At 53.9% G+C, this 25,753-nt stretch overlaps 1 protein-coding gene across 5 annotated transcripts; it reads right to left on the bottom strand.

Moving 5' to 3' along the window:
• Positions 1–1,652: 1,652 nt before the first annotated feature.
• On the bottom strand, positions 1,653–24,836 carry Tmem201 (transmembrane protein 201). 5 transcript variants are annotated; one of them, XM_034502452.2, is made up of 11 exons: positions 24,613–24,836; positions 18,492–18,612; positions 17,693–17,887; positions 16,569–16,745; positions 15,019–15,365; positions 14,342–14,545; positions 9,239–9,471; positions 6,094–6,165; positions 5,204–5,497; positions 4,371–4,508; positions 1,653–3,411 (listed from the first exon to the last, which is right to left on the bottom strand). In XM_034502452.2, the coding sequence occupies exons 1-11, from the start codon at positions 24,723–24,725 to the stop codon at positions 3,314–3,316; spliced, it is 1,992 nt and encodes a 663-aa protein (XP_034358343.1). In that variant the 5' UTR covers positions 24,726–24,836; the 3' UTR covers positions 1,653–3,313. The 5 variants fall into 5 exon arrangements, with proteins under 5 accessions (XP_034358343.1, XP_034358344.1, XP_076789830.1 ...); XM_034502453.2 differs by having other exon boundaries at positions 5,204–5,443; XM_076933715.1 differs by lacking the exon at positions 6,094–6,165 and having other exon boundaries at positions 5,204–5,443.
• Between the last annotated feature and the right edge of the window lie 917 nt (positions 24,837–25,753).

Here is a 25,753-nt window from a genome sequence, read left to right as displayed (position 1 = left end):
GAGAGTATGTAGTCTCCCTTCTAGTCTGTTCTGTGCTGTGCTTGCAGCTGATGATGTGAGCTTCTCGCTGTCACGCCTCCCACAGTGGACTCATCCTCTGAACCCATACGCCCTTTTTTACGCCTTTTTTTACCCATTAGCTGCCCTTAGGTGTCATTTGATCACGGCAAGAGATTAACTAATACACCTTTAAAAGGCACAGAGGGTCGTAAAGGAGACAGGAAATCTTGAGCTAGGAGGTTAACAGCCTTTGTGAGGTGGGGGCCATAGGACCCAACAGGAAAGGACTAAGCTGGCACCACAGGCAGGCTGCTACAGGGAAGGCCCAGGATATCCAGCCATGGCAGGCTTTGTCTGATGGAAGATGCCACAGGCCCAGGTTAGAAATCAAAGGGTGACAGAAGAATAAATCTTTGACCTCACGGTGGCTGTGAAACAGGCTTGGTGGCAGAGACAGGAAAAGGCATGGGATCGTTTTTGTTTTTTAAAGATTTATTTTGTATGAGTACAGTTGCTGTCTTCAGACACACCAGAAGAGGGCATCAGATCCCATTACAGATGGTTGTGAGCCACCATGTGGTTGGTGGGAATTGAACTCAGGACCTCTGGAAGAGCAGACAGTGCTTTTTTTTTTTTTCTTTTGGTTTTTCGAGACAGGGTTTCTCCATATAGCCTTGGCTGCCCTGGAACTCACTCTGTAGACCAGGCTGGCCTCGAACTCAGAAATCCACCTGCCTCTGCCTCCCAAGTGCTGGGATTAAAGGCGTGGGCCACCAATGCCTGGCACAGACAGTGCTCTTAACAGCTGAGCCATCTTCCCAGCCCCAGGGCACAGCCTTTTTTTTTTTTTTTTTTTTTTTTTTTGAAACAGGATTTCTGTGTAATAGCCCTTGACTTGCTCTGTAGAACAGGCTGGCTTCAAACTCAGATCCTCCTGCTTCTGCCTCCCTCCCCAGTGCTGGGATTAGAATTGTGTGCTACCACACCCTGTAGGTTCTGAGCTTAGTGGCCAGATCTACAGGGCTATTTGTGAGGCCTTGGGAATAAAGTGTTTGTCTCTCGCTCACCTCTGGTCCATGTCTGCGTGCTGACTTGTTAACTTATGTAGCCCCAAGGGCCCAGCCCACTGTGGGCAGCACCATTCCCTAGGCTGGGGGTTCCTGAACTATATAAAGCTGAGCATGAGCCTTCCTGCCAGTCAGCTAGCACCATTCCCACACTTCCTTGGTCAGAGGTAATGGCTATGTGGACTAGCACGCAGTTCTGTCTTCAAGCTCTGGTCTTGATACCCCTCAATGATTCACTGTGACCTGAAACAGTAAGAGAAAGAAGGAACCGCTTTCTTGTCCTCTGCTGCTTTCAGTCAGGGTGCTTTATCACTGCAACCGAAAGGACACCGCACCATCTCTCCAGTCTGCAGCAGGGGAGGCTGAGGTGACACCATGTCAGGTTGGCACAGTCTATCAGTTTCCTGGTCATCAGGCCCCCAGGATGTAAAGCAGGACAACACGCCCATCAGCTCACTCCTTCAAGAGTCAGGCTCTGCGATCCTCTGGACACCCTCACCCAGCTCTCCCACCCCTTGAATGGGTGTTATTCCCCCCCCCCCCCCCCGCAGGGCTAGCCCAGCAAACAAAGACAACAAAGCCTGATAGAAGTCAAAGGTTGGTACGGTTTTTATTTTTTTGCTTTTGTAAAGAAAAATAACATCATGTTTGTATATGAATCAAAACATAAGAGCCCGTCCTGGGTGCGCAGGGTGCTGGCTGGCCAGGCTGCCCTGCTGGGAGGGGCTGCGGCTTCTCCCCAGCTGTTTCCTTGGGCTGGAGACAGGGATGCTGAGACAATTTGGTTTCAGGCAGGAAATAAAATATAAAAACTTGATGCATCCATTGTACAAATGTAGACCAAAGAGGTGCCACCTCCAAGCTGGAGCCTTTGTGGCAGCTGGACTCACGGGGTCCTGACCCCTGACTGGTGTGAGACACCCCAGGATAGTAGCAAGAGCTCCCTGGACAGGAGTGTAGAGGTAAGGTCAGGGCTTCTTCCCTAAAGTTAAATAGAAGTACTGAGAGCACCCAAGCTAAGAGACTGCCTCCCTGCAGGGAGGGCCGAGGCATCTGCTTCAAAGCACACGCCTCACCTGGCAAAAGATGTGTAAAAAAATAAAGTTAAACTCTATCCCTGAATGACAGTGAAGACCCTTCCTTTCCCCATGCCCCTCCCCCACAACGAATCCCAAGGGGTATAATACAAAGACATGCGCGCACGCTCGCGCAGGGGGGCGGGGGCGGCACGCTCGCGTGCGCATGCGCGCGCGCGCACACACACACACACACACACACACACACACACACACACACACACACAGGGCCAAGGCCTGATCCCCATAGGCACATGTGACCCCACAATATTGAAATGGCCAGTGTCAGACCAACTTTCCTCCTCCTCCTCCCTCATGGGACAGAATGTGCCCCACCAGCAAGACTGCAGCGTCCTCAGCGGGCAGTGGTTGGGCATGGCACCAACGCAGGTGGCCTGGAGTCACAGGTCAAGGGGCACACAGATGGGGCAGGATGGAGGAGAGGACAGTAGGCTCAGGAGGAAGGGACTGGGTCTAAGGAAGGTCCCGTCTTCTCTGAACTGTGCAGCTCAAGAGCAACTGGTGGGCCAGGCAGGGACTCTGGATGTGTGAGAGAGAGGCGTGGACAAGTGCACAAGGGGGCTCTGGTGTTCTCAGTGTAACAGAGCTACCTGCTGGGAAAGTCACAAATAGCTGTGCAAGGCAGGCATCAGGGAGACGGAGAACAGGAGCTTAACATTGAGTCCCAGGATCCCCACCTGCCCAGCCCTGCCTGGAGCCTACGGTCATGGGCGAGGGGTGGCCAGCTGCCTGCCTCAGGGAGCCTTGCTCTCTAGAGAGGGCAGGTGTGAGGATGACGGGATCCAGGCTCCACGTGCTTCTCTTAGGGGCGTTCTTCATCTTGGTTCTTGGTGGGGCTCTGCAGCAGACCTCTGGTGGCTCAGAGGCAGCAGTGAGACACAGGCAGCCTGGCTGGCCTGTCACAGCTACAGGAGCACTAGTGTCCCTGGGGCCGGGCAAGCCGGGCAAAGATCCCTGGCTTCGGGGTCAGAGTGTCAGCACCAAACACAGTTGATGTTTGCAGTCTGTTGGGTGGACAGCAGGTATCCTGAGGTCAGGGACTCGACCCAGGAGGTCAAGGCGGAGACAGAGCCCCTCAGGGAAGGATCTCAGCGCCAGTGGCAGAAGCAGCATGCACCTGGCACTGTCCTCTGGAAGGGCACTCGGTGGTCAGCGCAGGCTCTGGTACAGGTAGGCCGAGGTGAAGAGTGCATTGACAGCCAAACTCACAGCCAGGAGGCCCCGGACCAGGGAGGGACCGACACGAGCTATAAGCAGGACACAAGTCAGAGGCAGCGTGGTCGTCAGACAGGACCTACCCCAGGGCAAACTTCTACCCCAGCAGGCCAGGCCACACCCAGTCTTCTCTCCAGGAGAGCTCTTTCTATATGGAGGACCACTGCTCTGAAGGCCTACCTTTTCAGAGCCTATGTGACCACACGGACCCTAGGTCAGGCAACCTGTGTCTGCCTGCACCAGCAACAACAGGGTACCAAGATATCAATGTCACAAAGGAATCTTAGAGACGAAAAAGTTCACTAAGAAGCAGGATGACGGTTAATCAGCCTTTAATCCCAGCAGAGGCGGGACATAAGGAGGTCAAAGGCATTCTCAGCTTTGAGTTTGAGGCCAGCCTGGCTACAGGAGACCTTGCTTAAAAACATGAGCAGAGGCAGAATGAGGCCCTAGGTCTTTTCATCAAAGTCACCAAGACACAGTCCAGACCTGGCTCAAGGAGGCACTGAGATCCCCAGTTAGGAAACCTCACTGATGCCGGGCAGTGGTGGTGCACGCCTTTAATCCCAGCACTTGGGAGGCAGAGGCAGGTGGATTTCTGAGTTCGAGGCCAGCCTGGTCTACAGAGTGAGTTCCAGGACAGCCAGGGCTACACAGAGAAACCCTGTCTCGAAAAACCAAACACTAAAAATAAAAAAGAAAGGAGCCAGGGTCAGCCCAGGTGCTAGTAGAACTCTGGCCAAACCATGAAGCATTTGAGGGTTCGGGCCCGTACCCCAGCAGGCTCAGATTCTCCTGAGTGGGGCCAACCTAGATGTCCTCAGTGTCTGTTTTAAGCACAGGGGCCCTGGGCTACCCATGGCTAATGAACATCTGACATGGGGCTAGGGCAGCTGAGTAGATGGACCAGAAGAACTGTCACAGGTATGGGGCTTTATCATTGTCCCCTGAAGGGGGCTTGGGATGGGCTCTCCCACCCTGAGTCACAGACCTTTCCAGGAAGTGGTCTCCTCTGAGCACCCTTTGGTGGTGGTATCTACGACACAGGTGGAGGATTGGGACGACTCGTCCTCTTTCTTGATGGAGTGGCTGCTGCGGGCGCTGTCTCTGGCCAGCACCGACCTCCTATCTGTGGAAGAAGAGTGAGCATCCCTCTGTGCTGAAGCTCAACCCCAAGGGCATCCCTGGCAGCTCTGCTCCAGACCCTGGACAAGGTCCTCGGAGGTCTCAAACTGCTCACCTCCTTTGAGTGGCAGAGGGTCAGGGCAGCAAGTGAACAGTGGTACCAGCAAGTGCCCTGGGCAGTGAGGCTTGAGGCTCCAGGGATATGGATTGCCTACCTGGCCTTTCCTCTGAGCACCACTCAGCCCATGTCAAAGTCTGAGTTAACAAGAGTCCAGCTGCCTTTTAAAAATGCTTGTCAGTGTATAAGGGTGTGAGCAAAATGAGAGCATCCCTGATAGGGACAGGCTGACAATGCACAACAGGCTTTCCAGGGTCCCAGGAAACGAAGCCCTGAGAGTCGATTACAAAAGGAAAGGTTAAAGCTATTTACCAGAGCCACACTGGGTAGTCTAGTGAAGAGTACTTCCCATGATAGTATCAGATGACTTCCAAGATCGGCTGAGAGCTCCATGGCAGTACCCATTGTGTGTGCTTCAGGCCCACACATACCCAGAGCTCCATAGCAGTACCCACTGTGTGTGCTTCAGGCCCACACATACCCAGAGCTCCATGGCAGTACCCACTGTGTGTGCTTCAGGCCCACACATACCCAGAGCTCCATGGCAGTACCTACTGTATGTACTTCAGGCCCACACATACCCATGGTGTGCTTTGTGTCCCGAGTGCGATTCCTCTGCGGGAGCTGGGGAGACTCGATGAAGAGGCTTCCATTGGGTGGTGAGTGTTCTTCTGAGCTGCTGGGGGTATTTGGTGCTTCCCCAGGGGATGAGAAGAGCAGCAGTTTCTGTCCTTTCAGGTTGAGCCGTGCAGGGCTGATGAGGGGTCTGCGGTGGCGCAAGGAGCCAGAGCTGGAGGCCCCGGAGCTGGCCACGGAAGGTGCTGGGGAAGGGAGAGGAGAAGAAGGGAAGCTTCCGGACAGCAGAGAGAAATAATCTGCAGAGAGAGAGAGAGACAGCGAGAGAGAGACAGAGAGCGAGAGAGAGAGAGAGAGAGAGAGAGGACACAACAATGGCGACAGCAGTAGGCACACCGGCACCTGCACTGGATACTGACAGCTGCCATCCACCACTGAGACCTGGTGCTTTCCCTCAACTCATGAAGGAAGGTAAGCTGTAGGCTGGGGAGAGTGGAAAACCAAGCAGGAACCTGAGGGAAGAAGGACCAGGCCCCACCAGGAACTGAGCAGGGGGTGAGGGTGGGGATATCCCCTTACATCTCCTGGGCTGAGAGGTGGGCTCTGGCAGGAGCAGACTCCTATCTGCTCTGAGGTCAGCCGGCCTAATGAGCCAGGGCTGCAGGCGGCGTCTGGCTCTATCCGTGGACACAGCATGATACTGTCTGACCTCCAATGGTCCTCTACCTCACATCAGAGAAAGCCTAGACACACCATGTTGTCTCTTGCCATGAGCTGGGGTTTGAACACAGGCCCATTGCCCCTATACTCACAGTTAACATTATACAGATGCCTTTGGCCTCAGGGTTGCCTGGAAACCGTTTTCCAGTCCCCACTGCCAGCTCTGTCTCCTTACCTGAAAGAGAAACCTCCCTGGCTGGAGACACCCTAGACGGTGGGCGGCTCCCGCTGAATAGGTATCCTGAGTCTGTGCAGAAAGAGAAATACAACGCAGACCTAAGGGTGACGAGCCAGCACCCTCTGTCCCCACATCCCTGCCACAGCTAACTTCAATACTTTCATGAAAACAGGTACTGCTATCCGGGACACACGGGGCATTCCCACTTTGCCAGTAAAGACACTGAAGCCTCCAGTGGGTTACAGGAAGTCAGCAGTGGTATCAAGATCTCCACCTCACTGTCTGCCTTCTCTCCACACAATGTGCCACTTTAATTTTAGGTATGAGTGTCTAGCTTGCATGCAGGTATGTATGTGCACTCTGAGTGCAGTACCCCCAGAGGCCAGAAGTGGGTGACAGACCGCCTGGAACTGGAGTTAAAAATACAGATAGATGGCTGTGATCTGAATGTACAGAGAGACCTGCTGTCCCTAACTGTCACTGGGACTGCTACCTTCCTTTCCCAAGGGGCTTGAGACAAAATCTGTCAACCCTGCTGCTCTCAGTCAGTATGTCCTGAGACCTGGGGAGGAGTCAACTGCCAGCCTGGGGCTGCAGAGACACATGGGACACAAACTTCCCAGCTGTCCCTAATTAAGACAAGCAGACACTTCGCCGAGGAGTCCACTGTGACTGGCCAACTAGTCCTGTCTGCTCTCAGCAGTCCCAGACACAGATGCGTTATTCTGTTGTCACTGTTATGTCAGATGCTGAGGAGAACCCAGGGCTGTGTACCCCAGGTAAGTGCTCTACCGTTGAGCTGTACACCCAATCTGAACCCAAGGCCTCTTTTTGTACCCTGGTGAGAAGAAGGTGCTAGCAATCAGGTGACTTAAAGGTTGATTCTTTTTTTTTTTTTTTTTTTTTTTTGAGACAGGGTTTCTCTGTGTAGCCCTGGCTGTCCTGGAACTCACTCTGTAGACGAGGCTGGCCTTGAACTCAGAAATCCGCCTGCCTCTGCCTCCCAAGTGCTGGGATTAAGGGCGTGCGCCACCACTGCCCTGCTAAGGCTGATTCTTTAGTGTCCTGCATAGAGTGAATCCTCACAGCCCCAGATAGTGTACATGACTGTCCTGACATAGACAGGGAAAGGAATACCACGGAGCACAGCTTGTCATAGTTGGCGTGCGTGTCCCCATTTTATACCCCAAGAGCAGCAGAGGGGAGAAGTCCACTGGCAGTCTGGTGAGTGGTAGGCAGAGCCCGGACTAGGGGACCAGGAACGGCTTCTTGCACAGAGCAAGTCCCGCCTCTCACCCTGAAGCTGGGGCAACAGGAGGTGGTAAACTGCAGATCATGGGAGCTGGGGACAGAATCAGGATTCTCTGAGCACAATGTGCGTTCTTTACCGCTGAGTCACTGTTCTACCAATCCTTTTATTGTCTGTCTGTCTATGTATCTGTGTACGTATCTATATATGTATGTATATATAAGTATGGATATATGTTTCTGTGTGTGTGTGTGTCTGTCTGTCTACCTACCCACCTATCTGTAACAATGTAGCCAACACTGGTCTTGAACTGACTAGGTAGCCTGGGTGGCCTTGAACTCTGGGGTCTACTAGGAAGGTGAGGGGCAAGACAGAGGCCCCCATACAGGGCCAGGCCTTGGTCCCTTCAGGCTCCACAAGGAGCAAGCAATCAACAAATGAAACTGACCTAAACAAAACCTTTGTTCTTCGGGCCCACATTTTCCAGTAAAGAAACAGGAAGTGAGAGGCAGGTGGATCTCTGAGTTCGAGGCCAGCTTGGTCTACAGAGTGAGTTCCAGGACAGGCAGGGCTACACAGAGAAACCCTGTCTTGAAACAAAACAAAAGGAAACAAAACAGTCCCCTTCCCAAACCAACCCTACCAAGCCGCTGCGCCTGTAACAAGCAAGGCAGCTACTTTGGCCATGGCACCGATGCCTGCAGACACACAGGTGAGAAAGGGGGACATGGAAGGCATCTGTGACAACCCTTCTCCCCTGCCTTCCCAAAAGAGTAACAGTCCAAACAGAAAGCGGTCGGAGGGATGCTTAAACAGGTGATGGGGATGCTGGAGTGTCTCCATGGCTGACGGCTTCCGGCGGTGTGTGGGAGGGAAATACGCAGGCCAGTGGTTTGACGGGCTGACGGCTTCCGGCGGTGTGTGGGAGGGAAATACGCAGGCCAGTGGTTTGACCGGGCTCCAGGGAGTACATAGATAACACAAACCTAACTTGTTTGTTTTTCTTCCTATTTTTTAAATACAATTTTTTTAATTTTTAATTTTTTGAGGCAGGTGACAAGAGTTAGAGGCTTGACTGGGCAGTGAGTGTGATGGGGTACGCGTGATGTGAAATCCCTAAAGAATCAGCAAAAATGTGTTGGAAAAAAAGCAAAATAAGAAAGAAACGGGGCTGAAGAGATGGCTCAATGGTTAAGAGCACTGACTACTCTTCCAGAGGTCCTGAGTTCAATTCCCAGAACCACGTGGTGGCTCACAACCATCTGTGATGGGATCCGATGCCCTCTTCTGGTGTGTCTGAGGACAGCGATGGTGTACTCAATACATAAAATAAATAAATCTTTAAACAGGGTAGAAAATGGTAAACCTCATTCACTGAGACCCAACAGATACAGCCCTTTTGGGGGTGGGGCTGGGAGTGGTGTCACATGGCCCAAGCTGGCATCAGACTGCTATGTAGCTGAAGAGGACCTTGAACCTCTGATCCTCCTATCGCTCTGCCTTCAGAGTGCTGGATTTACAGATGCATACGACCATGCCTCAGTTATGTAGTACTGGGGATCGAACCCAGGACCTTGGGAATGCTGGGCAAGCATCCTATCAATTGAGCTACATCTCTAGTCCTCTTCTGAGCCCTTTAAGTCCATTACTGCAAACAGCACAACCACACACGAGGAACATTCTCCCACAAACCCATGTTTTGGGTAGGCAAACAAGAGAATGTGACCGGTCACTGTGGTTGCTGAGTGGGCTCACACTGGAATAGCTTGGCCCTGGCCATCTCAGCTACAGTTCAAACTATCTCTTTGGTCCTGTCCCATCTCCTCCTCACAGGATCCCAGCCTGGCTGTCGCCAGCTTGAATCTGTCATCAGTGCTTCAAGGAAGATCTTACCTGTCCGGGTCAGAGAAGGTATGGTTCCCAGTGAGAGGGCCCGACTGAGGCGGCCTGGCAGTGAGGAGGGGGAGACCCGGCGGGGAGATCGGAACAGATGCTGCTTGGTGAGAGGCAGGAAGCCGGGTGGGGTGGGGACGAACAGGGATGCCGGCGAGGCTGTGACGCTTGGGTAGGGCACAGCCAGGCTGGGGCTGGAAGGGAAAAGGCTGGTAGAGTCTCCTGAGAAGTACCTGCAAGGGTCCGTGGGACACAAAGAAGAGGAGAGTGAGTCAGGAAGGTTCTGGAGATAGCCTCTGCACAATGGGGCCCGGCCCCTCCCAGGGTATGAGGTGGGCCTGAGTCAGGGTCCCAGAGGAGGCGTGCGTTAGTTAAAGCAAAGAGGCAACTGTCCACTTATTAGGAGCGGTGGCTGGGAGATTCCAGCATGACTCACCCCACCCTGCATGCCCCCTCCAACCCCTCAGGCTCACCGCAATCTACCTCTACCATGAGTCTCAGTAAAGCGACACTGTTACCCTGGCCAGCTTCATGCCAATCCACCCTTGGCCCTGAAGCAAACATTCCTATCCCCAGACCAGGCCCTGCGCTAGGCTCAGCAGACCTGGGGTTCTTCTTTCTGGCCACCTCCCATTCTTTGCCTACAAGTTCCCAATGGAGCAGTTGGGCTCAGAGACACTCTGGATGATCCCCAACTGGACTGGAACTTTAGAAGATGCTGCTGGATCTCCATGGGGCTGTGCCTCGTGAGCCTGCCTCCTGCAGCACAGGGGGAGGCAGCCAGGCCTTGGATCCCCAGAAAATGCTTACACTGTACATGCCAAACTCAAACTTAGAGAAGACCCAAAACAACCACCAAGTTGTCCGGAAGACAGAAGGTGACAGTGTCTCTTTAACTTGAGAACAGTACAAATCACACAACAGAACCTGATGGCCACAGGCCAGAATGTCAACCATGCTTCTGATTAAGGCACCCATTTACAGAGGGGAGAGGGACAGAGGCAGTTAATACATTAGTCTGCCACCTGAAAGGAGCTTCCGGTATCTAGCCTTACCTCGGTCCCAAGGGACAAACGAGCCCAGCAGACAATGTGCCGACGAACGGGCTGGCAGGGCAGGGCCCATGGTGAGCAGGGCTAATGAACTCATGCTATCCTGGCCGAGGGCGTGGGGGGCTACTGCTAGCCAGGCTCTGCAACACCTCTTTTTCCCATCTTTCAATTTATAAGAGAGGTGTATGTAGCCAGATGGCGAATGTCCAGAGAACCAGAGGACCTTCCCAGTCTCTTGCAAAGGACCTTGAAGCCACCAGAACTTCCAGCTCAGTGTCTGGAGGACATAGGAAATCAGGGCACAGCAAAACTGCAGAGGGGCATTCTTGGATGCACCCTAACTTTGCTCCCAGAGCTGCCTTTTGGGGGCTGTTAGAAGCCCTACTCCTTGATTAAAGACTGAGGAGGAATGCTGTCCCTGTCTTAAGCAAAGAAGTTGATTGTTTGTGGAACAGGGTTTATCTCAGGGGTAGACTGTCAGTTGCGCGTGTGTGCGTGCATGCGTGTCTGTATATCAGGTGTGTCTAGGTTTGATTTCTAGCCCCCACCTCCTAAAAAAGTGTGCTGTTTTATCTCTTCATTTCGGGATTACAACTGAGTCTCGCTGGACCTCAATGAATGTTCCAGGGGGGACATGTCCAGGCACTTTAGGGCCAGCAGAGGTGAGGCTGGAACCTGGGTACCACATGCTTGACTGTGTATGAACCTTTGTGGGAAGACACTGGGTGCTGCTGAGAATTGATTGGTGAAGTTGCAGCAAGTGTCAGTCAGCCTCAGAGGTGCAAAGGCATGGCCAAGTCCTTCCAGCAGGTGGCAGCACAGGATGCTACACTAGGCCTCCTGTGTCCATGCCTGTCATACCCAGGAGCCAAGGGTGACCCCAGAATAGGCAGCCCCCAAGGACCAGCAAGCAACGGGGTATGCAGTGCACGGAGAGGTCCTAGTCAGGCAGGGATTCCATTCTCCTGGTCCCTTAGGTCAGCACCTAAAGCTGGGCCGGGCTTTGCTAGTATATCCCCATTCTCTCCAGCTCTGCTTATCCTTGGAGCCCTGGCCGTGGTTAAGCCTCGGAGTCCTAGCCACTAAGCACAGGAAGTGTTGCTGGGTTTACTGTGAGAGACGGCTCTGGAGGTCTGTCTCTCACTTGCTATGACACAGAGCAGCAGAAGCAGAGGAGTGAACCCCAAAGGTAGGGAAGCTTGGCAGAGGCTCAGCTGTGCTCGGCCCTGGGCAGTTCCTGAGGCAGCCTCTTCTGTAAAGGGTCCAACGCTTCTTTAGTGAGTGGTCCCAGAATATCTGCATGCTCAAACCCAACCCCACGAGTCTCCTGTCCCCTGGAGTACTGTGAAGAGGACCAACAGGCTGAAGCTCACCCATCCAACCCTGGGGGAGCCTCAAGCCTTCCTCCTCAGCGTGCCAGCCAGAGTGGAGCTGCTCAACCCCAGCTTATCCACACAAGCACTGGGCAGCAGGACAGATGAGCGGCTGGGCCCGTAAGCACTCCTTTTCATCACCAGCTCCCCAACCTGCTCCCAACCCCAAATGCAGTACTGCAAACCAACCCACCTCCCACCTCGGCACAGAAGCCCTTCTGAACATAAAAGAAAAAAAGACGCGGTACCTGGTGCCAACTGGAATGAGCAGGACCCAGGAGGCATTTATTGAAAACACAGCATTCAAAACATGGCATCTATAGCCAATCGTGGTTACAGTGGTTAGGGTCGCTGGACAATTAATCACAATCTACTACATGACACAGGCTTGTACTGGGTGCAGACAGAGGACACAGCAGGATGGACGGGCTGGCCTGAGGATGGAGGGTTGTACTGCTCCAGGGCAAGAATTACTGGAGTCTGCCAGGCCCTGCGTGGGGACCCCAGACCCAGAGGTGAGTATGATTTCTCTCCTTCATTTTTCAGGGATACCACATATATGTACCTGGGATGACCCTACTCTGACCAGGGACAGCCTGGTGGTTGTTCCCAGTCAACAAGGCACAACCCACGGTGCCTGCATCTCCTCAGCTTCTGCCAGCGACACCAGAACATGCTTTCTCCAACTAACAAAACTTTAAAAGACTATTAATGTTAAAAGTAACACAAACGCTTTAAAAGGCCAGGATCCTGTTCCCCCACGCCTTCTACTTCCACCAGTAGGCAGGGCGACGTGTTCAGCAGGGGTTCTGGCTGTCCAGAGTTAACTCTGTATATCATAAATAATTTAAACACACACACACATACATACACACATGCACGTACCCCCCCACCCCTGCTTCTATCTAATGCCAAGAATGCAGAAATTAACACCATATTGTCAGCTTCTTTGAGATCCACAATACACATGAGAGGACGCCCAGACAACAGCCCCCACTGCCTGTTATATCTTTTTTCTGTGGGCCAGTTCCTTGGAGGAAAGAGACAGCTGTCCTCTCAGACAGCTGCCTCTCCCCCTCCAAGTTCAGCAGCAACTAGCCCACATCAACCATGGCCTCACCTACACCTCAGAGGGGGCCTTCCACACCCTTCCCCAGATCGAGCTAAGCCCTGCAATTCCAGAAGCAATGCCTGGTCTTCTGACACTTCCAGGTCACCACACATGGAAGCTGAGTGATACTGGGTTGCTTCTGATAACGGAGGTCAGAGGACAGAGGCTAGAAGGACCCTCAAACCGCTCTACCACAGTGGGGCCTGGCTGCCTCTCAAGCTCCCTATGCGTTTCCAAGGACAGACAGAACCACCGCACAAAGACCCAGCAGCAGATGGCCATGTCTGATGTGACACTCAATCATGTGTAATCTGCCCTTGCCCGCCCTGGGCTTGGTGCAGAGGTGAAAGAGCCCACATTTAGTGGGACTTAAGTTAGCAGACAAGTAGCAGGAGTGTAAGTCAATCAGGAGCCACCAGAGGGCAGCATGCCAGGTGGGTGTAGCCTATGGACCAGATGGAGCCTTAGACAATGACTTCTTCCCATGGCCATGCCCTTCACTGCCAGTTTGTCACCTCACGAGGTCCTCAAATCCACTGAGGCCAGCACCCCAGGGCCCTAGAGAAGGACCCACCTCCCACTCCAGATGGCTAGCCACAGCTGAAAGACAATAGGGGTTTGTCTAAAACTCATCAGCTAGTAGGGGCCTGATCTGGGTCAACTTTTGGGGTAGCATCTCAGGAAGCTGAGCCTGTGAGGAGGGTGAGGCTGAGACCATAGGGGGCTGGTAGTTGCCCCCAGAGAAACTGAGGGTAGAAGCCTTGGCACCCTCCACAAATTATTCCAAGGAAGCTACCGACACTGGAGAGGTACAAGGGACAATGACCTGATGTCACCAATGGTCTGTTGGGTCCTGTTCGTGCAGAGCAGCTACTGATCTAGGATGATCTATTCTCCTTCTACCTGGCAGACCACAGGAAGTGCAGGGATTTCCACTGCCCACCCAAGGGGCCTGCCTTGCAGACACAGCCAAGGACAGGCTGGACCCAAGAACTGTCTTCGCTACTCCAGGGAAGGACCCCAAGGGACCATGAGTCTCAGGAAGGAAGGTCTTAAAGCAGGGAAGGAGGGACCAGGAGGACCAGGGGATGAGAGGGCCCTCTGCTCTAGTCCTAGCTCACTATGCTGAGAGGCCACAGCTTGTCAACTGGCCAGCGTCAAGCAAACGACAAGGGTACAGCGGCAATCTACACCCTTGCCTGTGGGTTCACAGCCAGGGAGAAGCGATGAAGACTGAGTGTCTGGAGCTAGCAGGAAGCCATGGGTCACAAACAGGTCATGGAGCTGCCCATGTTAGGTCACTGGGGCTATGACTGGGTCTTAGGCCAGAGAGGCGGTGGCAGTGGTGACCAAGTACAGGGCACCTGGGGAGCACCGAGTCTGGGGTGGGGGGCTTGGTGGTGCTGGTAAATAAAAGGGGCAGTGGAGGAGGTAATTATTGTATGAAATCAAGGCTCTGCTAAGGGGTGGGAGTGGGATGGCTAAGACAAGACAGGGTTGCCTGCTTCAGGGGGTGGGGCCCATCCGTCACCTGTCCTCCCCCCGCAGTCACTGCTGTTTCTCTGACCTTCGGGGACGGAACCTCCGTGGGCCTGTCGCTTTCCTTGTAGCCACAGCTGCGGTGAAGCCCACCAAGCAGCAGAGGGACGTGGTGCTGAACTTGAGTGTGTCTAGCCAGCCGGGTGAGGCAGCCTGTAGATAATGCTCTGCTAGGTGCAGCCCCAGCAGCAGGGCCCAAAGGCAGGTGGAGAAGGCATCGATCCGTCGGAGCCTGCGGGGAAGATCAAGGTGAGCGTGTGCCCAGAAGACAGTGCAGAGCCTCCCTGTCATTTCCTGTGCCACCCCATCTCAATCGGGCCTGGCTCAGAGGAGAGAGGCTGGCGAGGCCAGCAGAGGGTCTGAGTCCATCCCACAACTTGTAGGCTGCCCGGCACTAAGCAGGGCGGTTCGCCTATGCCTGTCGCCTAGACTGGGAACTAAGGTGGGAACCTGCCTTTACTTGAGCTTCCACATCCTTCTGTTACTCTGATTTTACAAATGTATCAGGTGACTGGGCCCAGGAGTAAAGGCCAGTGGCGACTGGCTCAGTGTCACTGTCATCTGTACTTCTGTGTTGTCCTCCTGGTCCCTGGAGAACTTGGGACAGGCTTGTCTAGAGTTCAGCCCAGAGTAGGGGACCACCAAGGAGGCAGCAATGCCTTGTGTAGATTTCTGGCCACCCAGTCCCAAGGCCCCAAAACACACCTGATACGGCCAGCCAGCAGCATGGCCAGCAGGCAGGTGAGCAGGCCCACTGCCACAATGCCAGTCTGGTGGCTCTGCCCAAAGGCCCAGGCCTCATGTAGCTTCTCTGTGGCATGCTCAGGCAACAGGCCCAGCAGCTGCTGCCAGCCCTCTGCCTGAGAAGTGGTGTTGTCTGAGGCAGAACTGTTGTTCCCAGGAGGTAGGGCCGGGGGCAAGGCAGCCCCTGGGGTGAAGGGTTCGCTGGGTCCATACAGCGTAGTGGACAACAAGAAGGCACAGGCCAGGAAGGCCAGGGCACGGAGCAGGATGACCTGGAACGGGGCCTTCGCTGCCGCGGAACTGAAGCTCTGGGGGAGGGAGAGATGGGTCAGTGAGAAGCCAGAAAGCAGCGACAGCAAGCCCACCATGTGGATGCTGACCAGTCCTGTTTGCACACGCTTGCTCTGATGCTCAGGGACCACGGCCTCACCCTAGGCCATGGTCTCACTAGGACAGGTCTCTGTGGGAGGGGCTCTGCTGTCTCTTCTAGAGAAACACTTCTACATACTGGGACTTCCTGCTTCTAGATCTTTCAATCATTTGTCAAGGGTTCATCAGAAACTCCTATTACACTTGGCTAGGATGCCAGTAAAATGACAACTCTGGAAAAGGTTCAACTAAATGTTTTTTGTTGTTGTTGTCGTCAGTAAGTTATTCAGATTAAAAACCAAGAAACTAGAATAAGAATCAAAGAATCAAAGGTCTTTAATCCCAGCACTTGGGAGGCAGAGGCCAGCCTGGTCTATAGAGTGAGTTCCAGGACAGCCAGGACTACACAGAGAAACCCTGTCTCAGGGAAAAAAAAAAAAGAATCAAAGGTCTGAGGACAGGGGCCACCTGTTCTTTTGAGCAGACACAGGGTAGTAGGGACAGGGGTAGTATGGCCTGCTGGTCAGCGGCCAGCTACAGAATGGAGATGGCAGAGCTGGCAGAAGCAGGCCACATCTGACACAGGGTGGAGAAGCTTCCTTGACTCTCTCTCAGCCCACTTGCTACTCTGACTTATCTTTTGCATGCGGGCAAGCTTCCTACTGCTATGCTATAGTCCTATTTACTCATTTATTATTGTTTAGAAACCTAGACTATTTGCTTACACACTATAAGAAAACCAGAGTTAATTTCAGCCACATGTTCCTATGACCCCTGGCACTGCTGGCGATCGTGCCTATGGGCCCTTGCAGGTATCTCAGCCTCACCCTTGGTTCCTACAGCTGTGACCAGGAGCCACAGTGCTCAGGCTGCCATACCATGAGGAACAAATACAAGGGTGTCTGGAAAGTGGAAGGATCAGCAAGGCACCCTCAGACCAGGTGAGGTACGGGACAGCCACACCATGATCCTAGACACCCTTAGGAAGACTACGTCCAGCTAACGACAGCAGGGGACCACCAGGCAGCTGTTTCCCAGGAAAGGAGTCTTGGCACGAGGCACTGTGACCCAGTCACTAGGGCCCAGCTCCCAGACCATCTTCCCCCACACACCCAACACCCAAATGTCCCACAGCCTCAGACCTGCCCATGGGCCTGGTCAGCCTCCCGCCGCCGGAACTGGTGGCTGAGAAGCAGGGCACGCAGCTGGCGGTTCTGGTGTTTGATGTAGTATTCAACAGCTGCCTGGCACGGGCGGCACAGCTTGTACATCTGCTCCAAGTGGTGTCGGTACACCTCAATCTCCTCATCATACCGGCCCTGTAGGTGTGGGCAGAAGGCCTGGATTACAGCTAGGAAATGGGTTCAGACCCGGCCCTACCTGTGCTAATGGTTCTGTGAGCTCACAGGAGTGAGGGCTAGGGGGAGAGGAGGCCATGTCACAGGACATTAATGACATTCTGTGGCTCACAGCCTGCTCAAGTAGGGACACTGAGCTGACATTCTCTAGATTCTAACAGAAGGACAATCAAAGAGGTCTAACACACACCAGAGAACAACCGATTCTTTAGTTTCACAGTAGCCCAGGATAGGAGTCCCATCCCCTGCTCCCTCAGAGATAGAGCAAGGCCACAGCCAGCAAGCGCACCATCAGTGGCAGTGGCTGGTGCAATCTCTTGTTGGGATAAACAGGAAAGTCAGCCGGCATCAAGCTTTCCCTCATGGCCTCTTTGTAAAAACCCTTTAAGAACCACATTTATTCATTTATTTAGTGTATCAATGTGAGCATGAAAATGGGAGGCCAGAGGGTAAGCAGGGGAGCTTGTTCTCTTTGGGGGCACCCCAGGAATGAAACTCACATAATCAAGCTTGGCAGTAAGTATCTTTGCCCCCTAAGCCATCTTGGTGGCTCTCCCTCTTGGCCTCCTGGCTCATTCCTGGTCCCTTATCTTTTCTAGGCATCTTTGGGCCTCAGGTAGGATCTGTCTCTCTTCCTCCCAGGACACCAAGCGAAACAGGACTGACTAATGAATGAGACCAGGAGGCTGCCCACGAAGGCTGCAGTTGGAGCCCAAGGCCTCCACCTCCCTCTTCTCAGGGACAAAGCCCTCTTGGGCCTGGCAGGCTCTGGTTTCTATGGTGTTCTCCCAGTGGTCACAAGATCAGTGATAACACAATCAGCCCCATCTGTGAAGGAAGCCACACACCCTGGAGTGTGAGGTAGCAGGAGGCGAACAGTTTGGCTCCACCCAGCCATGCATGCTCACCTCCTCACGAGGTGTGAAAGCAGCCAGCTGCTTGATCTTGGTGGTCTGGTGGTGGCTGCACCTTCGGCACAGCAGGACCTGGCTGCTCACCCACTGCTGCGGCTGTGCAGGGTCACGGGGACTGGGCACACTGCTCACCACATGGTTCAGGTGCTCCATGTACTGTGCCGGGATCGGCTTGTTGTAGTCTCCATTCTGGGGGGTAGAGGTCCTGGTCAGTGGGCCCACTCAAGGATGTTCCAGATTCAGACAAGCCTACTCTGCCTTTCTTTACACGAAAGAGCAGCAGCATTCTTTCTGATGTTGACTAACACGGAACCCCAAAAATCGAGGTGCCGAGAAGCTACCCAGCACGTACCTCAGGGCAGGCTCTGGGGTGCCCTGTGCCCACATCCCTCACCCTGGCTTTGCCCCTTAGGAGTACACACTGAGACTCAGGCTGCAAGCTGGGCCTCTGGGTAGGCCGTCTGTCACTAAGTGTCAGTGAAAGCCACACACTCAGACACTCACACAATGTCTATGGTGGATGCAATCAAGGCTGTGACAGAGAACAAACCACCTACAAACCTCAATACTGAATCTGCATGCCTGGGCCTCAGACCTGCCCTGCTCTTGACTCTAACCCCAATCTTACCCTGCTGTGGTGAGACAGGACAAGTGGCCACGGTTCCCTGCACCTGCTCTTCCTCCTCAAAGGGAGACACAGAGCCAGGACCATGGTTAGAACAGTGGTGTGGAGTGTGAGCTCAGGCCAGCTCAGCAGCGGCCTTAGCACTGGCCACCCACCGACAGCCCATACCTCTTGAAAGCCATTGTACTGCTCGCAGTGGGGACAGTCCCAACAGTTGCGGTTCCCGTAGGGCACCAGTGTATCATGGTTGCAGAACCAGCAGTTGACTATCGTGTGTGTCGGCTTCACCCTGTGGACCAACAACAACGTTAGTCTGAAGACTTCAGCATCTATGACATGGAGGCCACATTTCAAGAGTAGGATGTGGCACCCGAGGTAGAAATGAAGGCCCAGCCACAGGACACACAGGGAGAAGGGATTCCTAGACACTATGCTCTCCCAGGAGAACCTTAACCGACAAAGTACTTTGCAGGAGGCAGCTGGAGACTCACCAGCTAGGTAGGCTCCAAAGCGTCCCCCTGGAAACCCAGGGCCGCCAGCCCCTTCTGTTCTGGGGTTCAGACATTGCAGGGCAGAGAGGGGGGCAGCACAAGGTTAGGGCTAGCTAACCACTGGGCCAAAAGAGATGAGCCTTCTTCTCCCATGCGGTCTACTCCTAGGTGCAGAAATCGTGTTTCAGAGAGCTGTAAGACCTAAGGGAAATCCTCAGAGAGTGAACCGAGGAGGCCAAGGGGTGGGGACTGTTGACAGGGGCAGGGATAGGTCACAGCTGCTCAGCCAGGGCCCAGCCTTTTAGGTAAGGTGGGGGCGGGGGCAGGCCCACAATGGGTTGTTGGACACACAACAGGTGGGGCCTTCAGGATAAGCCTGGCCCAGACACTGGGGATCTGTGAAGCAGAGGGCACACAGACAGCAACTGCCCAGCAGACCCAGTCCAGGAATCTAGAAACAAATGGGTGAAGGGCAGCAGCTGGGAGCCCTGGTGTCCTGACCTTGCCTTTCTGCCCTGTCCTCACTCAGAGGCCATGTCTAGTTCACGGGCACTGCCCAGATCTAGGTAGAGTGAGCCACCACACACAGATGGCCCTTCTCCTTAGAAAGCATTACTCTGGCCTTTGCATCCTAAAAGAGAGGGTCTGGCTGGGGAGCTTTTGGATGTGCTCAGGAGGGTCTGGCTCATTTCTTAAACTCAGCCTGTAAGCCAGGCCTGGAAAGTGGACCAGAACAGTGCCTGCTGCTTCTGCATGTCACACAGATTCAATGACAAGACACGAGGGGCTTTGTAATGGAAAAGGCCATCTAGTCAGGAGGCCAGAAGGGAAGACAACTGTGGAGGTGAGTTCTAGCTCCTGGCTCAGCCTGCATGGCCGGCCTGCCTGCCTGCCCATCCGCTCTACTCCGCGGAGTGTAGGCAGGTGAAGAAGGGTGTCCTGTCAGCTGGGGTAATAACATCTTCCTCACAGGGGCTTGCTCTTGGGAAGTACTGAACAGTGTCCTGGCCTCGTCCACGTCAACACACGACAGTGACTGGGACATGTGCTCTAGCAGCCCAGCCTCACACTTTCTTCTGCCTGAGTTCAGGTCTAACCCTCAAAACGACAGGAAGGGTGGAGAGATGGCTTGAAGTTAAAGCACTCACTATTCTGTAGAGGACCCTAGTTTGGATCCTAGCACCCACACCCGGTGGCTCACAACTGCTTGTAACTCCAGCACCAGGGGATCTGATGCCACAGGCCTCCACGGCACCTGCAATTATATACACACTCACACTGTTTAAAAACAGTAACAGCAGCACAGGGCTCTCAGGCAAACCCTTAAGATTGCACCCTAGACAGGGCACCCTATGCCTTGGTCTCTACGGTCTCTCTACCTTCTATAACATTCATTTCAATCCCTCATTTTTCAAATGGGTTGCTCAGTCTTTGCTAGTACCTGGTACTTGACAGCTTCACCGGTCCCAAATGGAAAGGGACACAGGAGACTGGCTGAAGGACTAGGAATGTGCTCTGTTGGGGTGCCTGAGTGTTTGCATTCCTGGGTAATTAAACACTTACTTTGTGGTAATTTGTACATCTTTTATAGGCCTCTTTGTAATTATGCACAAGGCATGCCTCAGAGCTAGTGTGCAAGCAGTGTGCACTCTCATCTGCCAGAGTCTGAGGCAAAGCACCCACCTGACCCTGGGGCTCCTTAGCCTTGGTTCCATTTGATGAGAAAAGTCAACTTCTGGGATTGCTTGGAGACCAAAGACAAGCAAGCAAGAGCTGTTGCTCTGGAGTGACAAGTCTGCCAGGGAGCCCAGCCCACCCAGGAAGCCATCATTTCCACTCTGGGTCTCCAGCTCCGTTGCTAGGGAAATGGCTCCTGGCCTCAGGAAAAAGCCTTGTCTGGAAGTGGAAGGTGGGGAATTCATCCTCCCCTGAGACCAGAGGCTAATAATCTCTGCCAGGGGTGGATGCTTTATGGGCAGAGCAACAATTGTCTGCCTTGGCCAGGTAGGATCCCTACACTACAAGCTACCTCCTTCACAGACAGCCCCAAAGGGTCCGTGGGCAGGAGCAACAAGGCAGCTGGCCAGAGTCTCAGATCTTCTAGTACCAATCAGCTGCTGTACCATGTACCAAAGGGTGGGTGAACATGCAGATAGTCCCAGTAGCCACTTCATAGTTCCAACACTGTCCCAGGGCAGACTGGGCAGTCCTGGCCTCAGAACTCAGCCAGTTGTTTAAAGGAAAGTCCTCGAAGTTTCCCTGGCAAACGCCTTGGGCCAATTTTCTCCCTCAAGCTAACAATCCCAACTCTATGACAAATCACACTCGGGGGCTATAGTGGAGGTGATTAGATAGCATGTCGCTTTAACAAAAGAGAGGACAGTGACTCGGCAGAGGCCAGCATCTTGGTCAATGACCAAGCCTAGGTCATATTCATTACCATGGGTGGATGAGGGACCAGGAAGCTATCTCTCCAACTGGAGGTCATTGTTATGTTCTACTCTTGGGATGCCAAAGAGAACCTAAGGGAGCCATGGGAGATGGATCCTTTGAAGGGGCCAGGAGCAACTGTATGGCAGGTGCCCCCTCCATGGGATCGGAACACACAGAGCAGGAAAACACGAACATGTACCTCTGTTGATGTTTTCTCCATCAGCCTAGTCCATTTAGGAAAAGTAAAACTCCTGCCCCACACCTCAGCATAGGTGATTACTGCAAGTTCTTTGGCCCAGGAACCAATCAGGGCCCATGTTATGTCACATAGGCGACACTGGATGGGCTTAGTTCGTGGGGTGCTCTGAGTCTGTGGGGGACCAATGTGCCAATCTCTTCCTAAGGAGCCTGACAAACTCTGCCTGTGAGAACCAGGCTTAGTTCCCTCAGGGTTCAGGGAAAGCTCAGCTTCACAGGATGCTCTGTCTCTGCTCTTCCAAGTGTGACCTCATCTAAGAGGAAGAGTTCAAGGAGGTACACCCTGGGCTTCAACTGTAGCAGCAGGCTGAATGCAACTCTGCAGAGCCTGGGCCAAGGAGATCTCATCTAAAGCCTAATCTCACAGTAGCAATGTTACACACAACAGCAGAGAACCCACCCCTGACCCCTCAGGGGACAGAGCAGCCCTGGACAGATGCATCACAGTCTATCAAGAACCATGCAAGGATTTCAGAGATGACATCTGAGCAAAATGCAACATTTGACTGTGACACAGGAACCACAATTCACAGAGTGGCGGGGAACAGATGCCACAGGACTGGCCACCAACATGTAGGGCATATGCTGACACGCAGAAACAGGCGCCTTCAGCAGCAGGGCGGAAGGCAGGCGAGTGTCAACTAAAATGCACACAGAAAGTAGCCACTCAGCTGGAGTAGGCAGCTCAGAACAGGGAGCATGGAGCAAGCTTAGACACAGAAGTGAGTACCAGCTCAGAACAGGGAGCATGGAGCAAGCTTAGACACAGAAGTGAGTACCGGCTCAGAACAGGGAGTGTGGAGCAAGCTTAGACACAGGAGTGAGTACCAGCTCAGAACAGGGAGCGTGGAGCAAGCTTAGACACAGGAGTGAGTACCGGCTCAGAACAGGGAGCGTGGAGCAAGCTTAGACACAGGAGTGAGTACCAGCTCAGAACAGGGAGCGTGGAGCAAGCTTAGACACAGAAGTGAGTACCAGAGGGCCTCTGAGTGCTAGGGCAGGCTCTGTGATACACCCGAGGCTATCCATCGGTATCCTCATCAGACGCAGAAACCATGATCTCAATAAACACAGATGCTGCGAGCTGGGCAAGCAGAACCCTGATGGGTGCTAAACTGAGCTCCCAGGGGCAAACCCAAAGTGCACTGTGCAAAGGGACACAGCACACACGAGCATCAGCGTGAAGAGTAGTGGATGCACAGGGAGAGGGATGTGAGCCTCCACCCCAGGACCGCAGGTCCAGGGAAGCCGCTCTGGCTGGTATTGGCAGTATGGGTGAGGCCGGGCTCCTCCAGCTTTGTTTCCCAGCTGAGAAATGGACCTGCCTCACTGGAGCTCTCCTGAATGACAGGTGCTGCATGTATGCCACCTGTACAGGCATGGCAGCTGCTCCCATATCCACAGTAACTGGAACAAGAAAACTCCATGGGTAAGGTATCAGGGTGGCTGGACTTGGTTCTAGACGACTTCCCTGCAACCACTGTGACCAGTTTTAAAACTGAGGAAGGGCTGACCTGAGCAGGGACATTTTCTTTGCATGGCTCCCCCGGGCCACAGTTTGGCCCCCTGCTATCTCTGTGTTTAACTTGAAAACACCCAGTCCACTAGAGGCCTTCCACACCAAGTCCCTGTAGACTCTCCTCTGACATATTCGACTCACATTCTCCACAGCTGATTCCTACCTGCCAGAGCTGCAGCCTCTTGCTAACTGAGGCTTGCTTCAGAACCGTGAGTGGCCAATTCACCTCCAGATGAAACCCAGACCTCCTCATAAAGACATAGGCACATGAGGTGCAGTGCCCTGACCAATCAGCAGCAGTGATCCAAACATGGTACCTTGACAGCCTGGTGTCAGTATGAAAAAGGCACGAAGGGATTTCTGCCTGCTCCTACAAAAATGTATGTCCCACACACACCTTGCCAAGGCCTCAGATTCCTGTCTCTAGTGGAGGCAAGGCCCTTGTCGGCAGGACAGGAAGGGGTGACAGGCCGTGATCCAGTCCTGGCCACAACCAGTTCCACTCTGCTCTTCTGGACACATGCCCTATCCTGAGCTGGCAGGGGCAGTGGCATCCAGGAGGCACCTGGGCTTTGGGACAAGCTCTGCTTGGCACATGAACAGACTGCCCAGGCTCCCCTAGGTCCAGGTAAAGAGAGGCTGCTTTTAGGTGATCTTAAGTGGCCCCTCTTCCAAAAACTGGGTAGAAACAAGACAGGAAGCTTGGGTTGAGATCCCTAGAGTCAGGCCCTCTCGGCCCCCCTGGGATGTGGTCCCTTCCTTCAGACACAGCTAATATCCACTCATCCTTGGACGCCCCCTGTGTCTCACCTACCTCTAACAATTTTTGCCTGCCCTCTCCTTCAGGAAAAAAGCGGGGTTAAGGAAGGCGACCCATCATCCAGCTTGCCAGGAGTTCAAACCACAGCCCGTTGTCCACTACGGGCAAATCCTGAGCTCTGCACATCCCTGACATCCCGTAGAGGCTCCTATAAATGCGTATATGTTCCTATCCTCAGGAAATGTCATCAGGCGAGCTATTCCTTCATCCTGCCGAAGAAACTATTCCATTTTGGGGTTTGACCACGGAGGAGAATATCCAAGGCTAGCTTTGAGTAGTAATGAGGTCTGCGTGATCTCTGAGCCATGGTAGAGCAGAGTATTATTGGTCCCAAAGCCCATCCCAGACATGTGTCCAAGGAGTACAGCGTACACCTCTGAGTGGACAAGATCCCTAAACGTGTGGAGTGCAGGCTCCTGCCCAAGGTTCACACGTGCCTCTTCTAAGTACTCAGCTCTGAGGCTTCTCCGGGTGGAAGCTTACGTGAGCAATGTTATTCCTATCGCATGCAGACCATCGAGTGCCAGCTCTAATCACTCTAACGGATGGGCTGCAGAGGCCCAGCGGGGCAGTACAGCCAGGAGCGCAGGCCTCGAAGGGAGGAGTAAGCAGCAGCCCCCTCCCCCAGCCACGGTCGGAGGCTGCTCCCCGACGAGGTTTTTAGGGGGTGAGGGTAAAGGTGGAGGCCGGTCCGCCCGTGGGACCCCGTCGTAGCCTCGCGGGGGCGGGGCGGCGGCCCGGGCCGCGTGCAGCGGGGCGCGCACTCACCTCCGCGCAATCCGGTAGAGCACCACGCCGGCGGCAGCGCACGCCGTGACCCCCAGGCCGCCCGCCAGGCCGGCGGTGGGGCAGCTGGCCAGCAGCGCGCTCACTCCCTCCATGGCTTCCGGGCGGAATCGGTGGGCTAGGGGCGCGGGCCGTAAAAGGGACTCCCGGCGGCCCGCGCGCTCCTGCTCGCGCCGTGACCTTCGCCGCTTTGTAGCCGGCGCGGACCCGCCCCTTGACTCGGCGCGCTCCCGCCGCGCAGCCAATCGCGGCGCGGGGCGAGCCTGGGTGGGCGGGGCGCCGACGGAAGCGCTCGGCGCCGGCTCGGACTCGCCCACCAGCGGCTGCAATTGGAACGCCACTCTTTAGAGCTGGAGGGAGCCCCGCCTGCGACTGCTGCCTGCGCATGCGTGTATTTGCAGTTCCCAGGGCTCCTTCCCTGCGCCAGTTCTAACCAATGCTTTCTCCAGTTAGTCTTGTTTTTCTGGCGTTGGGCCAAAGCCCGCCTGTGCGGCTCCAGAAGCCACAGGGGTTTGCACAAACACAAACGTCCAAAGACGGAAACGAGGTTAAATAATCACTGGATAAGCATGTTTCGGAACAGAATGCAGCCATTAGAATGAATGGCTGAGGGGGAGGAATTGGCCCTGAAGGGGTTATCTTATTTTTTCTTTTCTTTTTTGTTTTTAGTCGAATGTAGATGATTTTCATAGTTGCCAAGTTTGATGAAGCCTGTGCACTTCAAACAGATTACCTCGGGGAGTGGGATCGTGGGAAGAGCCACTTTATAGGAGTGTTTCAGCATTTATGTGAGCTAAATTACGGATCAAGAAAAATGATGCTTGGTGATGCATGTCTTTAATCCCAGCGGAGGCAGGCGTATTTCTGTAAATTTGATGCCAGCCTGGTCTACACAGTGAGTTCCGGTCGTCAGGCAATCCATGGGCTAGTAGTGAGTCCTAAAAAAATAAAAATAAATAAAAAAATTAAAAAAAGAAAACAGGCTGGGCAGTGGTAGCACATGCCTTTAATCCCAGCACTTGGGAGGCAGAGGCAGGCAGATTTCTGAGTTCAAGGCCAGCCTGGTCTACAGAGTGAGTTCCAGGACAGCCAGGACTACACAGAGAAACCCTATCTCGAAAAA

Source organism: Arvicanthis niloticus, chromosome 5, assembly GCF_011762505.2.
Source record: "Arvicanthis niloticus isolate mArvNil1 chromosome 5, mArvNil1.pat.X, whole genome shotgun sequence".
Classification (NCBI taxonomy): domain Eukaryota; kingdom Metazoa; phylum Chordata; class Mammalia; order Rodentia; family Muridae; genus Arvicanthis; species Arvicanthis niloticus.
This window is presented reverse-complemented; position numbering and strand designations above follow the sequence as displayed.

Excerpts from the sequence above, each read along its gene's own strand:
- Tmem201 (XM_034502452.2), bottom strand. The coding sequence starts at position 24,725 with ATGGAGGGAGTGAGCGCGCTGCTGGCCAGCTGCCCCACCGCCGGCCTG. Across the intron at positions 16,746-17,692 it reads CTTTCACACCTCGTGAGGAG|GGCCGGTATGATGAGGAGAT; the intron begins GTGAGCATGCAT and ends CCACACCTACAG. Across the intron at positions 5,498-6,093 it reads CAGGGAGGTTTCTCTTTCAG|ATTATTTCTCTCTGCTGTCC; the intron begins GTAAGGAGACAG and ends CTCTCTCTGCAG.